Here is a 12,864-nt window from a genome sequence, read left to right as displayed (position 1 = left end):
TATGTAGTAGGTGTATTTCACCATTGTTAGTGAAATTTGAATTTGATGAATCTGATGATACAGATTAGTGTTGGAAAAAAGAACATAAGTCCAGCCACATTGTTAGTGAACTAATATCTGTACACCCATTTTGTACAGTTAGAACATAATGCTGGAAAACTACACAGGGAGCCAACAATAACTATGAAAAGAGGTACACCAAGACTCAGTGATATTAAGGTTCGAAAGAGGATTGACAAAGTGGCTGCTGAAAGGATAGTTGGAGAGGGTAGCATGGTCCAAGGACAAGCTTTTGACCCTTTATAGTAAGATGAAGTGAAATATTTTTAGAATGTTTAAGTCTTTAGAATTATCAGGCTTAGTTGCTTCCAGTCAATTGCCAGTCACCAGCATATGAAATAATGAGACCAATCAGTCATGCAGGTTCTAGGGGTTCCTGCCTCGATCTTTTAGATTTTTCTAAAATATAAAACATAATTAATAAAGAAATATTTGAGGAAGGCAAATGCCATGTTAGCATTTATTTCGTGATGTTGAGAATACAAGAGCAAGGATGTGGTGCTGAGGATTTATAAGAGCTGATGAGTATTGTGAACAGTTTTGGCTGCTCATCTTAGAAAAGATGTGCTGGCATTGGAGAGGGTCCAGAGGAGGTTCACAAGGGTGATTACAGGAATGAAAGGGTTATCATACGAGGAACATTTGATGGATCTGGGTCTGTACTCGCTGGAATTCAGAAGGATGCTGAGAGACCTCATTGAAACCTTTTGAATGTTGAAAGGCCTAGACAGAGTAGTTGTGGAAAGGATGTTTCCCATGGTGGGAGAGTCTAGGACAAGAGGACACAGCCTCAGGATAGAGGGCCGCTTTTTCAAAACAAAGATACGGAGAAATTTCTTTAGCCAAAAGGTGGAGAATTTGTGGAATTTGTTGCCACATGCAGCTGTGGAGGACAGGTCATTGGGTGCATTTAAGTCAGAGATTGATATGTTCTTGATCAAAGGTTACACAGAGAAGACTGGGAACTGGAGTTGAGGAAGAGAAAAGAAAGGATCAGCCATGATTGAATAGTGGAGCAGACTCAATGGGCCGGATGGCCGAATTCTGCTCCTATGTATTATGGTCTTATAAGGGCAGAAACTGTTGGGAATACTTAATAACTCAGGCAACAACTAGGAAGAAGAAAACAGAATTAATCTTTCAGGAGAAAGATTTTTCATTGGATTTCCAACAACTGCTGTGTTTAAAACCTACAACTCACAATACTAACATGTTCTTCCATTATTTTTTTCTCATTCCCTGATTTCCTTCATTCATCGGTTATCTGGGTGGCAGCTGAAGGGAAGGGAAGAAGTGAAAGGACAGGTATTGCATTCCCTGTGCTTGCATGGGAAAGAGTTACAAGACAGGGAGGTGCAGCCAGGACCATAAGATCAGACCAAGAGCAGACCAGGGAGTCACAAAGGGAGCAACATTATTGAAATTCTGAAAGGAGATATAAACATAACAGCACACCTTTGGGATAGGGGAGGGAACCAGAGCATGCAGTGGAAACCATTGTAGTGACAGAGAGAACACATAGACAGTACCCAAAACCAGGAATAAACCCAGGTCTTCGAAGCGATGAGGTAACAGTACTAACTGCTTCATCACTATGCTACACTGATAAAATATTTTGGTTTGAATTGGGTCAGGCCTTACTTGCATTTTTCAAGTTCTAGGACGATTTACTCTGTCTTACTACAGCAGCTTTGCTCCTACCTGTTCAATTGGTACTTCTTGCAAAGGACTGTGGATCGGTGGGTCAAACAGCTGTTACAAACAGCTGCTCCTCAGGACCGTGTTAGGGATCCGGAGCTGCAGCTTGATGATTATTAGGGAAAGTGAAGAGGTGACAGAGAGCAGCAACTGGAAGGTAGTCATCCCTAGGCTACAGGGGTCAGAAAACTGGGTGAGTGTTAGGAGAGGGAAGGGAAATGCTCAGATAGTGGAGAGCACCCCTGTGGCTGCCCCCCTCAGCAACAAGTATATCGTTTTGGATGCTGTTAAGGGGGATGACCTGACAGGGGACGGCCATGGTGACCAGGTCTCTGGCACTGAGCCTGGTGCTGTTGTGCAGGAGGAAAGGAGGGAGGGGAGAAGAGGAATGAGTGATTCCATAGTCAGGGGAACAGACAGGAGATTCTGTGAGCCTGATAGAGATACCTACGTGTGTGTCACCTCCCAGGTGCCAGGGTACGGGATGTCTCGGATCGAGTCCAGAACATTCTGAAGGGAGAGGGCGAGCAACCAACTGTCTTGGTACATGTTGGTACCAATGACATAGATAGGAAAAGGGAGGAGGTCCTGAAGAGAAATTTCCGGGAGTTAGGAAGGGAGCTGAGAAGCAGGACCTCCAGGGTAGTAATCTCAGGATTGCTACCTGTGCCACGTGCTAGCGAGGGCAAGAATAGTAGAACCAGGCAGATAAATGCGTGACCGAGAGACTGGTGCTGGGAGCAGGGCTTCAGATTCTTGGATCATTGGGATCTCTTCTGGGGGAAGTAGGACCTATTCAAAAAGGACGGATTACACCTGAACCCGAAGGGGACCAATATCCTGGTGGGAAGGTTTACTGGAGCTGTTAGGGAGGGTTTAAACTAACTTGGCAGGGGGATGGAAACCAGAATGATAGAGCAGAGGAGGGGGGGAAACAGAAATAGATCTAAGTTAGTGAGCAGTAAAGATGTCAGGAAGGACAGGCAGGTGATGGAGCAAATTTGCAGCCATTGGGATGAGTTGCAGTGCAATCAATGCAAAAAGTACCAAATACTGGACTTAAGGTGTCATATTTAAATGTACGCAGCATAAGGAATAAGGTAGATGATCTTGTCATACAGCTACAGATTGGCAGGTATGATATTGTGGCTATCACTGAGACATGACTAAAGGATGCATGTCTCTGGGAGCTGAATGTCCAAGGGTACACAGTGCACTGGAAGGATAGGCAGGTATGTAGAGGGGGTGGTGTGGCTTTATTGGTAAGAAATGATAATAAATCATTAGAAAAAGGTGACATAGGATCGCAAGGTGCAGAATCTTTCTGGGTTGAGCTAAGAAATCGCAGGGGTAAGAGGACCCTGATGGCAGTTACATACAGGCCTCCAAACAGCTGCAGTGATGTGGACTACAAATTACAACAGGAACTAGAAAAGGCTTGCCAGAAGGGTAGTGTTATGATAACTGTGGGGGATTTTAACATGCGAGTGGATTGGGAAAATCAGGTCTCAAGAGAGAGAATTTGCAGAATGTTTACGAGATGGCTTTTTAGAACAGTTTGTTTTTGAGCCCACTAGGGGATCGGCTGTACTGGATTGGGTATTGTGTAATGAACCCAAGGGTGATTAGAGAGATTGAGGTGAAGGAACCCTTAGGAGTCAGTGATCATAATATGATTGAGTTCACTGTGAAATTTGAGAAAGAGAAGCTGAAATCAGTGGAGTAAAGGAAATTACAGTGGCATGAGAGAGGAACTGGCCAAAGTTGACTGGAAAGGGACACTAACAGGAAGGAAGGTAGAGCAGCAGTGGCTGAAGTTTGTGCGAGAAGTGAGGAAGGTGCAAGACAGATTTATTCCAAAAAGGAAGAAATTTTCGAATGGAAAAAGGATGCAACCCTTGGCCGACAAGAGAAGTCAAAGCCAAAGTAAAAGCAAAGCAGAGGGCATACATGGAAGCAAAAATTAGTGGGAAGACAGTGTATTGGGAAATTTTAAAAGCTTACAAAAGGAAACTAAGAAGGTCATTAAGAGGGAAAGGATGAACTATGAAAGGAAGCTAGCAAATATTATCAAAGAGGATACTAAAAGCTTTTTCAAGTATATAAAGAGTAAAAGACAGGTGAGAGTAGATATAGGACAGATAGAAAATGATGCTGGAGAAATTGTAATGGGAGATAAGGAGATGGTGGAGGAACTGAACGAGTATTTTGTATCAGTCTTCACTGAGGAAGACATCAGAGTGTACTGGACACTCAAGAGTGTCAGGGAAGAGACGTATGTGCAGTCCCAATTACGACAGAGAAAGTACTCAGGAAGCTGAATAGTCTAAGGGTAGATAAATCTCCTGGACCAGATGGAATGCACCCTCGTGTTCTGAAGGAAGTAACTGTGGAGATAGTGGAGGCATCTTTCAAAAGTCAGTAGATTCTGGCATGGTTCCAGAGGACTGGAAGATTGCAAATGTCACTCCGCTATTTAAGAAAGGGGCAAGGAAACAAAAAGGAAGTTATAGACTTGTTAGCTTGACATCGGTGGTTGGGAAGTTGTGGAGTTGATTGTTAAGGATGAGGTTATGGAGTACCTGGAGGCATATGACAAGATAGGCAGAACTCAGCATGGTTTCCTTAAAGGAAAATCCTGCCTGACAAACCTAGTGCAATTTTTTGAGGAAATTACAAGTAGGCTAGACAAGGGAGATGCAGTGGATGTTGTGTATTTGGATTTTCAGAAGGCCTTTGATAAGGTGCCGCACATGAGGCTGCTAAACAAGATAGGAGCCCATGGAATTACGGGAACATTACATACATGGATAGAGTGCTGGCTGATTGGCAGGAAAAAGAGACTGGGAATAAAGGGTTCTGGTTGGCTGCTGGTTACCAGTGGTGTTCCACAGGGGTCTGTGTTGGGGCCGCTTCTTTTTACGTTGTATATCAATGATTTGGATTATGGAATAAGTGGCTTTGTGGCTAAGTTTGCTGACGATACAAAGATAGGTGGAGGGGCTGGTAGTGCTGAGGAAACAGAGAATCTGCAGAGAGACGGATAGATTGAGAGAATGGGCAAAGAAGCAGCAAATGAAATACAATGTTGGAAAGTGTACAGTCATGCACTTTGGCAGAAGAAATAAACAGGCAGACTATTATTTAAATGGGGAGAGAATTCAAAGTTCTGAGATGCAACAGGACTTGGGAGTCCTCTTGCAGGATACCCTTAAGGTTAACCTCCAGGTTGAGTCGGTGGTGAAGAAGGCCAATGCAATGTTGGCATTCATTTCTAGAGGAATAGAGTATAGGAGCAGGGATGTGATGTTGAAGCTCTATAAGGCACTGGTTAGACCTCACTTAGAGTACTGTGTGCACTCTTGGGCTCCTTATTTAAGAAAGGATGCACTGACGTTGGAGAGGGTTCAGAAAAGATTCACTAGAATGATTCTGGGAATGAGAGGGTTAACATATGAGGAACGTTTGACTGCTCTTGGACTGTACTCCTTGGAGTTTAGAAGAATGGGGAGGGACCTCATAGAAACATTTTGAATGTTGAAAGGCATGGACAGAGTGAATGTGGCAAAATTGTTTCCCATGGAGGGGGAGTCTAGTACGAGAGGGCATGACTTAAGGATTGAAGGGTGCCCATTTGGAACAGAGATGCGAAGAAATTCTTTTAGCCAGAGGGTGGTGAATCTGTGGAATTTGTTCCCACGGGCGGCAGTGGAGGTTGAGTCATTGGGTGTATTTAAGGCAGAGATTGATAGGTATCTGAGTCGCCAGGGCATCAAAGGTTATGGTGAGAAGGTGGGGGAGTGGGACTAAATGGGAGAGTGGATCAGCTCATGATAAAATGGCAGAGCAGACTCGATGGGCCGAATGGCCGACTTCTGCTCCGCTTATGGTCTTATAAATTGCCCCTGGTGTAGGTGGGTGATAAGAAAATCAGGGGGTGTCATCGGGCATGTGAGAAAGATTAGGCTACCAGGAAATAAGTTGGAGAATGGGGTTGATGGGATGGCCCTGAGGACCAGTATGCATTCACTGGGCTCAATTGCATGCCAAATTGTTCATAGGAAAAAGGAAATATGAGAAAAAATGCTTTGACGTAAGCCGAACTGAAATCAACCTGATTGGTTTCATATGGGGAAGAGTGTGCACAGAAGCATAGTGCCTTCTTTGAGTTACAAATGCAAATTAAAATCTTACTCTGTTTAGAAATGAGACTCATTCCATTAGCTTTCATGAGCTTAAACTGCTGAAATGTTATAAAGTTCTCCTTTAATTTTAGCCTTGATAAAACCAGTCAGGTTTTCTTTGTTTTCGGAGGGCTCCTTATCAAATAAACAGTTCCATGCACATTCTCTCAGGTTTGATTGACATTCTGTTTATTCATAGATGGAGTACATTCATTTTACACTGGCTGTACCTGTCTGAAATATGTCCAGAAATAAATGCACCACATGTCATTCCCAGAAAGAACACCGACATGGTAAAAGGTCCTTTCCAGTTGTTGCCACAGACAAGATTCCACTGCAAGAAATGCAAAATACATAATTAACATTCTCGTGTAAAAACATCACTTCCTTCAGAAAAATAACATTAAAATTCGATGCAAAATTATTCCTTCATTATTTTCTCTCCTCACTACTACCATGGAGCCAGAGGTACAGAAAACCTGGACCACTGCACCAGGTTCAGGAACAGTTATTACCTGAGCTGGAACAGAGAACTTCAATCGCCGTTACTCTGAATTGATTCTAACTGGCTGTATCACCATCTGGTATGGGGGAGAAGGGGTGCTACTGCACAGGATCAAAGTAAGCTGCAGAGAGTTGTAAAATTAGTCTGATGGACTCTTGACTCCATCTTTTTTTCTCCAGTCCTGATGAAAGGATTCAGCCCATATAGTCAGCTGTATTCTTTTTCATAGATGCTACCTGATCTGCTGAGTTCCCCCAGCATTTTGTGTGTGTTGGTTGAATTTCCAGCATCTGACTTCTTTTGTTTGTGATTGGACATCTTCAAGGAGCAGTGCCTCAGAAAGGTGGTATCCATCATTAAGGACCTCCACCCAGACACGCCCTCTTCTCATTGCTACCATCAGCAAGGAGGTACAGAAGCCTGAAGGCATGCACCCAGGGATCCAGGAACAGCTCTTCCCCTCTGCTATCTGATTTCTGAATGGACATTGAACCTATGAACACTACCTCAATATTTTATTATTCCACATGTTTTGCATTTATTTAATTTAACTATTTAATATATATACTTACTGTAATTCACAGTTTACTTTTTTCTCTCTATTATCATGTATTGTATTGTACTGCTGCCGCAAAGTTAATAAATTTCAGACATATGCCGGTGATATTAAACCTGATTCTGATTCTACGACCTGCAGACTCACTTGCAAGGACTTTTATAAACTATCTTCTCAGTATTATTTTTTATTTGCACATCTTGCCTTCTTTTGCGCATTGGATGTTTGTCAGTCTTTGTCTGGTTATATATAGTTGTTCATGACTTCCATCGTATGACATTGTTTTCCTGTAAATGCCTGCAAAAAATGAACCTCAAGGTAGCAAATGGTAATGTACATGTACTTTGCTAAAAAAATTACTTTGAAATATGGAGAACATCCAGAGACATTATGAAAGTGGATCGAAATCTATGAAAATACTGGCGTGGAAACTGAAAAAAAAGATAGCAGAAAATACTATTCATAGAATTAGAGTCCCAAGAACGAAAATGTTAAAAAAATAAGCTAAGTGAAATTCAAGAAGCTTTTGAAGTGTTTTACAAAACACTATATTCCAAAGTTCCAGGGGGAAGCATAACCCAAATTGACACCTTCTTGAATTCTCTAGAGTTACCCACTTTAAGCGAAGAACAAAATAGAATGTTGACTGCTGACATAACTGAAGTTGAATTAAAAGCTGCAATAGTAGGCTTAAGTTAAGCAAGTCACCAGGATCAGATGGGTATACGGCAGAGTGGTACAAAGAATTTAAAAATGAGTTAATTCCTGTTTTACTCCCCACACTGAACTGGGCTCTAAAAAAGGCACAAATGCCACCCAGTTGGAAGGAAGTGATAATCTCAGCAATACTGAAAGAAGGCAAGGATAAAATGGAATGCAGGTCATTTAGACCAATATCTGTTCTTAATGTAGATTATAGGTTATTTACCTCCATCATGGCCAAACGATTAGAGGAGTTTCTACCCATACTGATACGTAATGATCAGACAGGTTTTATACGACAACGCCAGACTCAAGACAATATACGAAGGACACTTCACATTATGGATCATATATAAAAAAATAAAATCGAAGCAATAGTGATAAGCGTGAACGCTGAAAAAGCATTTGATTCGGTTAATTGGAATTTTCTTTACAGAGTTTTACATAGATTTGGTTTCCAAGACACAATTATTAAAACTATACAGACACTATATGACAATCCTATTGCTAAGATTAAAATCAATAGATATTTATCAAATAGTCTTACTGAAGAAAGGGGCAGGAGACAGGGTTGTGCATGGTCACCACTATTTTTCGCGTTATATCTGGAACCTTTAGCTCAATACATCAGACAAAATGAAGATATCGGGGAATTACTATTAAAGGGACAGAGCATTTTTGGGGCTGCCCTGTTATCAAAAACTATTGGAGGGGGATACACAATGCCCTACAAGACATCTTTAAATGTGAAATACCCTTGGAGAGTAGGACCATATATTTTGGATATATACCTCAAGGATGGTTGAAAAGAGATAAATATTTAATGAATATACTGTTGGTGGCTGGTAAAAAGACTCGTACTAGGAAATGGTTATCACAGGAGAGCCCAACTTTAAATACATGGATGGAAATTACAATGGACTTTTACAAAATGGAGAAGATAACAGCATTTGTTAATCATAAGCTGGAACAATTTGATTCACACTGGGAAAAGTGGTTTAACTACATAATGCCTCATAGGCCTGATTTTATTCTCACAAATCAATGAATCTGTTGTAAAAAAAAGATCACTCCCTACTTATACATAGTTCTTTCCTTTTGCTTGTTTTTTTCTTTCCACTCTTTTCTATAAGTGTATACCTCAGATAAATACTTTGTGGAGATTTTGTGATTATGTATGATTATAAGATATATATGTACAATGTCTCAAATACATCTTATGGAAATGTTTGTTTGATGAACTTCAATAAAAAAATAAATTACAAAAAAAAGAAATATGGAGAACACCATTTTAGGATCCTTTTAATCAGTTCTTTTAAATTTGTAAATGAATGCATTTTCTCCAGTCCTGCATTTTATCCTCAAATGGTCTGCCATCTTCAAAGATGTCTCTACCCAATAATTTGATCTTAAAATCCAAGCAGGACTCATCCCTCATTTTCCTTAATGTCCTGCTTTATTCAGCCTTCCTATTATATGCAAGTATCCAAGAACATAGAAACACAATGAGGCCACCTAATATGGCTGATTTGTACAGGCCTCATATTCCACCTGTGTTAGATGGCTCACCTTTTAAATATTTATCTACCTCCACCGTAACTCCATCTAATGATTTAGCCCCACATTCTCTGAAATAAAGAATTGCCAAAATTCACTACCCGCGCAAAAAGAGATTTATTTATACTTGCATTTCAAGGCCTCTTAACTCCTCCTTGAATCTAAGGTCTTAGGTGCAGTGCATTATGGGACATCAGCCACCACAAGCCTTGTGCTCAGGGATGGAGTTGGGAGGGTGGATTAGGAGTTATGACACCAGAGCCCTGTTTTTGGTTAGGGGAAGGGAATCACAACCATATTATCATGGTATCGAATGGATAAGAATCGTGGGTATATTGGAATACAGAAGGATAAGTGGGGAAAAAACTGGCAATTGGAGGTTATGCATTGCAGTGGAAGAAAACTGAAGGCAGACTTTTAACAAAATGAAGAAAGATTGCACATGAGCAAAGTGCAGAGGGACCTAGATGTTCTTATTTTTCAATCCCTTCCAAATTTCCTACTCTTTGCCTAAACCTCTGGTTTAAACACTTTTGCTGTCAAATCTGGTTTACGCTGGTTGCTGTTCTCTTACTTTGTTAGTGCAGGACAACAATATGTAGAGGGGTCAGTGATAAGATGTTGAGATCATCACCTAGGAAATGTCCTATAATAACTTTCCTGTTGCAAGTTTTCATGTTTTACCGTTTTACAATATTGAATCGCAATAGATTTAATTTGCCCTTTTTTTACACCGATCAACAGAAAAAAACTCTTCATGTTGAAGTGAAAACAAATCTCTACAAAGAGACCTAGATTAAAAATATAAAACACAAAATAATTGGTTGCCTGTATTCACCCCCCCCCCCCTTTAATATAATACACCAAATCATCACTGGTGCAGCCAGTTGGTTTTAGAAGTCACTTAATTAGTTAAATGGAGATCTGCTTTTGGTGACCTGTGTGCAGTCAAGATGTTTGAATTGATTGAGGTAAAAGTATAGCTGTATTTGGAAGGTCCAACTGCTAGTGAGTCAGTATCCTGGCAAAAACTACACCATGAAGTCAAAAGAACACCCCAAGCAACTCTGTGAAAAGGTTATTGAAAAGCACAAGTCAGAAGATGGATACAAGAAAATTTCCAAGTCACTGAATATCCCTTGGAGTACAGTTAAGTCAATCATCAGGAAATTGAAAGATTATGGCACAGCTGTAAATCTGCCTAGAACAGACTGTCCTCAAAAACGAAGTGACTGTGTAAGATGGGGAAAGCGAGGGAGGCCACTAAGAGATCTGTGATAATTCTGGAGGAGTTACAAGCTTTAGTGGCTGAGAAGGAAGAGACTGCACATACAACAACTGTTGCATGATTCCCATGCAATCTGACAGAGCTTGAGCTGTTTTGTAAGGAAGAACAGGGAAAGATTGCAGTGTCTAGATGTGCAAAGCTGACAGACCTATCCACACAGACTCAAGTCTTTAATTGTTGCCAGTAGTGCATCTACTAAATACTGACTGAAGGTGGTGAGTAATTATGCAATCAATGTGTTTAATGATTGTAATAAATTTAGACCAATCTATAGAAAATTGTTTTCACTTTGTCACAAAAGTTTCTTTTTCTGTTGATCAGTGTCAAAAAAGCCAAATTAAATCCATCATGATTAAATGTTATAAAACAATAAAACATGAAAACTTCCAAGAGGGATGAATTCTTTTTATGGGCACTGTATCCTTATGACTCGATGTTCTTCTCCAAAAGAAAATTAAATTATATACACCTGATCAGGCAACTAGGAAAGCTTGCTTGAATTTCCAATGAAATTGGATATGTCCCAGAAATGATCATATTTTGCTGTCTCTTTTTAGGAATAATCCATTTCTAATTCCATGGTGCTGAAGAAAACTTAATCAATTTGAATTTCTAGGCATGGTGTTTTGAAACTCCACTCTGGTGTCCATCTTAATATTAGTGCCTAAGTTGCTGGAGCAGGACTTGAATTGAGAATATTCTGTGTTCAAAGGTAAAAGGATCATCTAATGTGTCACAGCCAACCTTTGCATTAATGCAGAAATAATATTATAAAACAGAAAACAAAACCAAAATATTATGCTAATTAACAAAAAATATATATGAAATAAGTTTTATGTGTATAATGAGTTTTGTGTTCAAATAAAATATGTAAGATTCAATCTATCAAGTTACAGAATCATCCTGCAACCAGTATTAAGTAGATTACACTGACATACATTAGAATGAAGATTAATCCTGAATGATTTGGCAAGGAGCTAGAAATTTGGATCTCTGCCTGATTCTTGTCTTCACTCATCAGTGCCACTTTTGTCTTCCTCATCTGAAAAGCTACTCTCATAACCCATGTAGAATGGCAGGTTAAAAAGCTCACTTTTCTGGGAACAGTCTCCTTTTAATGCTGCGACTAAATTTTTTTTGTTTGGCAGAGTACTTAGAAATCTTACCTCATTTGCAGACACATGTAAAATAGATGGGAATGTTTGGAATCCAGGTTTTACTCAATCAAGGAAACAGGGTGAGCCTGTCAACTCTACACAAGACTGTGAATGAATCATTTCCGCCAGAGGTTCCTGGAGCTAGGCCAAAGCTTCACATTTATGCCAGATACAGAACATAATTTGGATCAGCTTAAAAAATGTGCGGAGAATACTGATGCCAAAACTAAATATGTTGCTCCTCTTGACTGCTCACCCAGGTTAAGTCACCACTTGGAACTTTGCCTCTTTTTCATTGAAGCTCAGTTTGCTGCTAACCAAACCTCAAACAGCCATTGCTTATTTGATATTCTGTAAACTATTTTTCAGGAAAGCAAAGATTTTTCTATTAAATGTAACATAGGCTGGTTTTAGTGGAAATGCCAAAGTAAACTGAGATAGATTAAAGATTCAAAGTATACTTATTATCACAGAATGTATAAATTATATATCTTGAGGTTTGTTTACTTACAGGCAGCCACAAAGCAAGGAACCCGAAGAATCCAATTAAAAAAAAAAGAAATTTAATCCAATTTAAATCCAATTTCAAAAAATAACCACTGCACTGAGAAAGAGGAGAAACGCACGCACTCACGCATAAGCACGCACAAGGAGCAAACGGCAGCGTTCCAAACCCCAGACTAAGACCTTCAATTTGCTGCCCAGAGTAGCTGGAGTAGACCCAAACCCTGATCTTAGTACATCATACAGTGCTTATAAAAAGTAATCGCTCCACTTGGAAGTTTTTTATGTTTTGTTGTTTTACCACATTGAATCACAGTGGATTTAATATGGCTATTTTTGACACTGATCAGCAGAAAAAATTCTTTCATGTCAAAGTGAAAACATCTCTACAAAGTGATCTAAATTACAAAAATAAATCAAAAAATAACTGATTGCACAAGTATTCAATCCCTTTAATATGACACTACCAAATAATCATCGGTGCAGCCAATTGGTTTTAGAAGTCACATAATTAGTTAAATGGAGATCAGTTTTTGGAGAATGGTGTGCAGTCAGGTGTCTCAATTGATTGTACTAAAGATCAAGTCAAATCACATTTTATTGTCATTTCAACCATAACTGCTGGTACAGTATATACTAAAAATGAGACAAAG

The 12,864-nt window shown here is 39.8% G+C and overlaps 1 protein-coding gene and 1 long non-coding RNA gene across 2 annotated transcripts in view; one reads left to right on the top strand and one right to left on the bottom strand.

Annotated features, from left to right (window-relative positions):
• Positions 1-8,819, top strand: part of LOC132396631 (uncharacterized) — a 38,485-nt gene extending 29,666 nt beyond the window's left edge. Inside the window, exon 3 of the long non-coding RNA XR_009513051.1 lies at positions 6,773-8,819. This is a non-coding gene — a long non-coding RNA (uncharacterized LOC132396631). The remainder of the gene's footprint in view (positions 1-6,772) is intronic.
• LOC132396630 (organic cation/carnitine transporter 2-like) overlaps positions 1-12,864 on the bottom strand; it is a 112,255-nt gene that overhangs the window by 72,345 nt on the left and 27,046 nt on the right. Inside the window, exon 2 of the mRNA XM_059974339.1 lies at positions 6,173-6,276. Within this exon, the coding sequence (XP_059830322.1) occupies positions 6,173-6,276 (104 nt within the window). The remainder of the gene's footprint in view (positions 1-6,172; positions 6,277-12,864) is intronic.

The sequence above is a fragment of the Hypanus sabinus genome, chromosome 7 (genome assembly GCF_030144855.1).
Source record: "Hypanus sabinus isolate sHypSab1 chromosome 7, sHypSab1.hap1, whole genome shotgun sequence".
Lineage (NCBI taxonomy): Eukaryota > Metazoa > Chordata > Chondrichthyes > Myliobatiformes > Dasyatidae > Hypanus > Hypanus sabinus.
The sequence above is the reverse complement of the archived record's forward strand: the minus strand, read 5'-3'. Positions and strand labels throughout refer to the sequence as shown.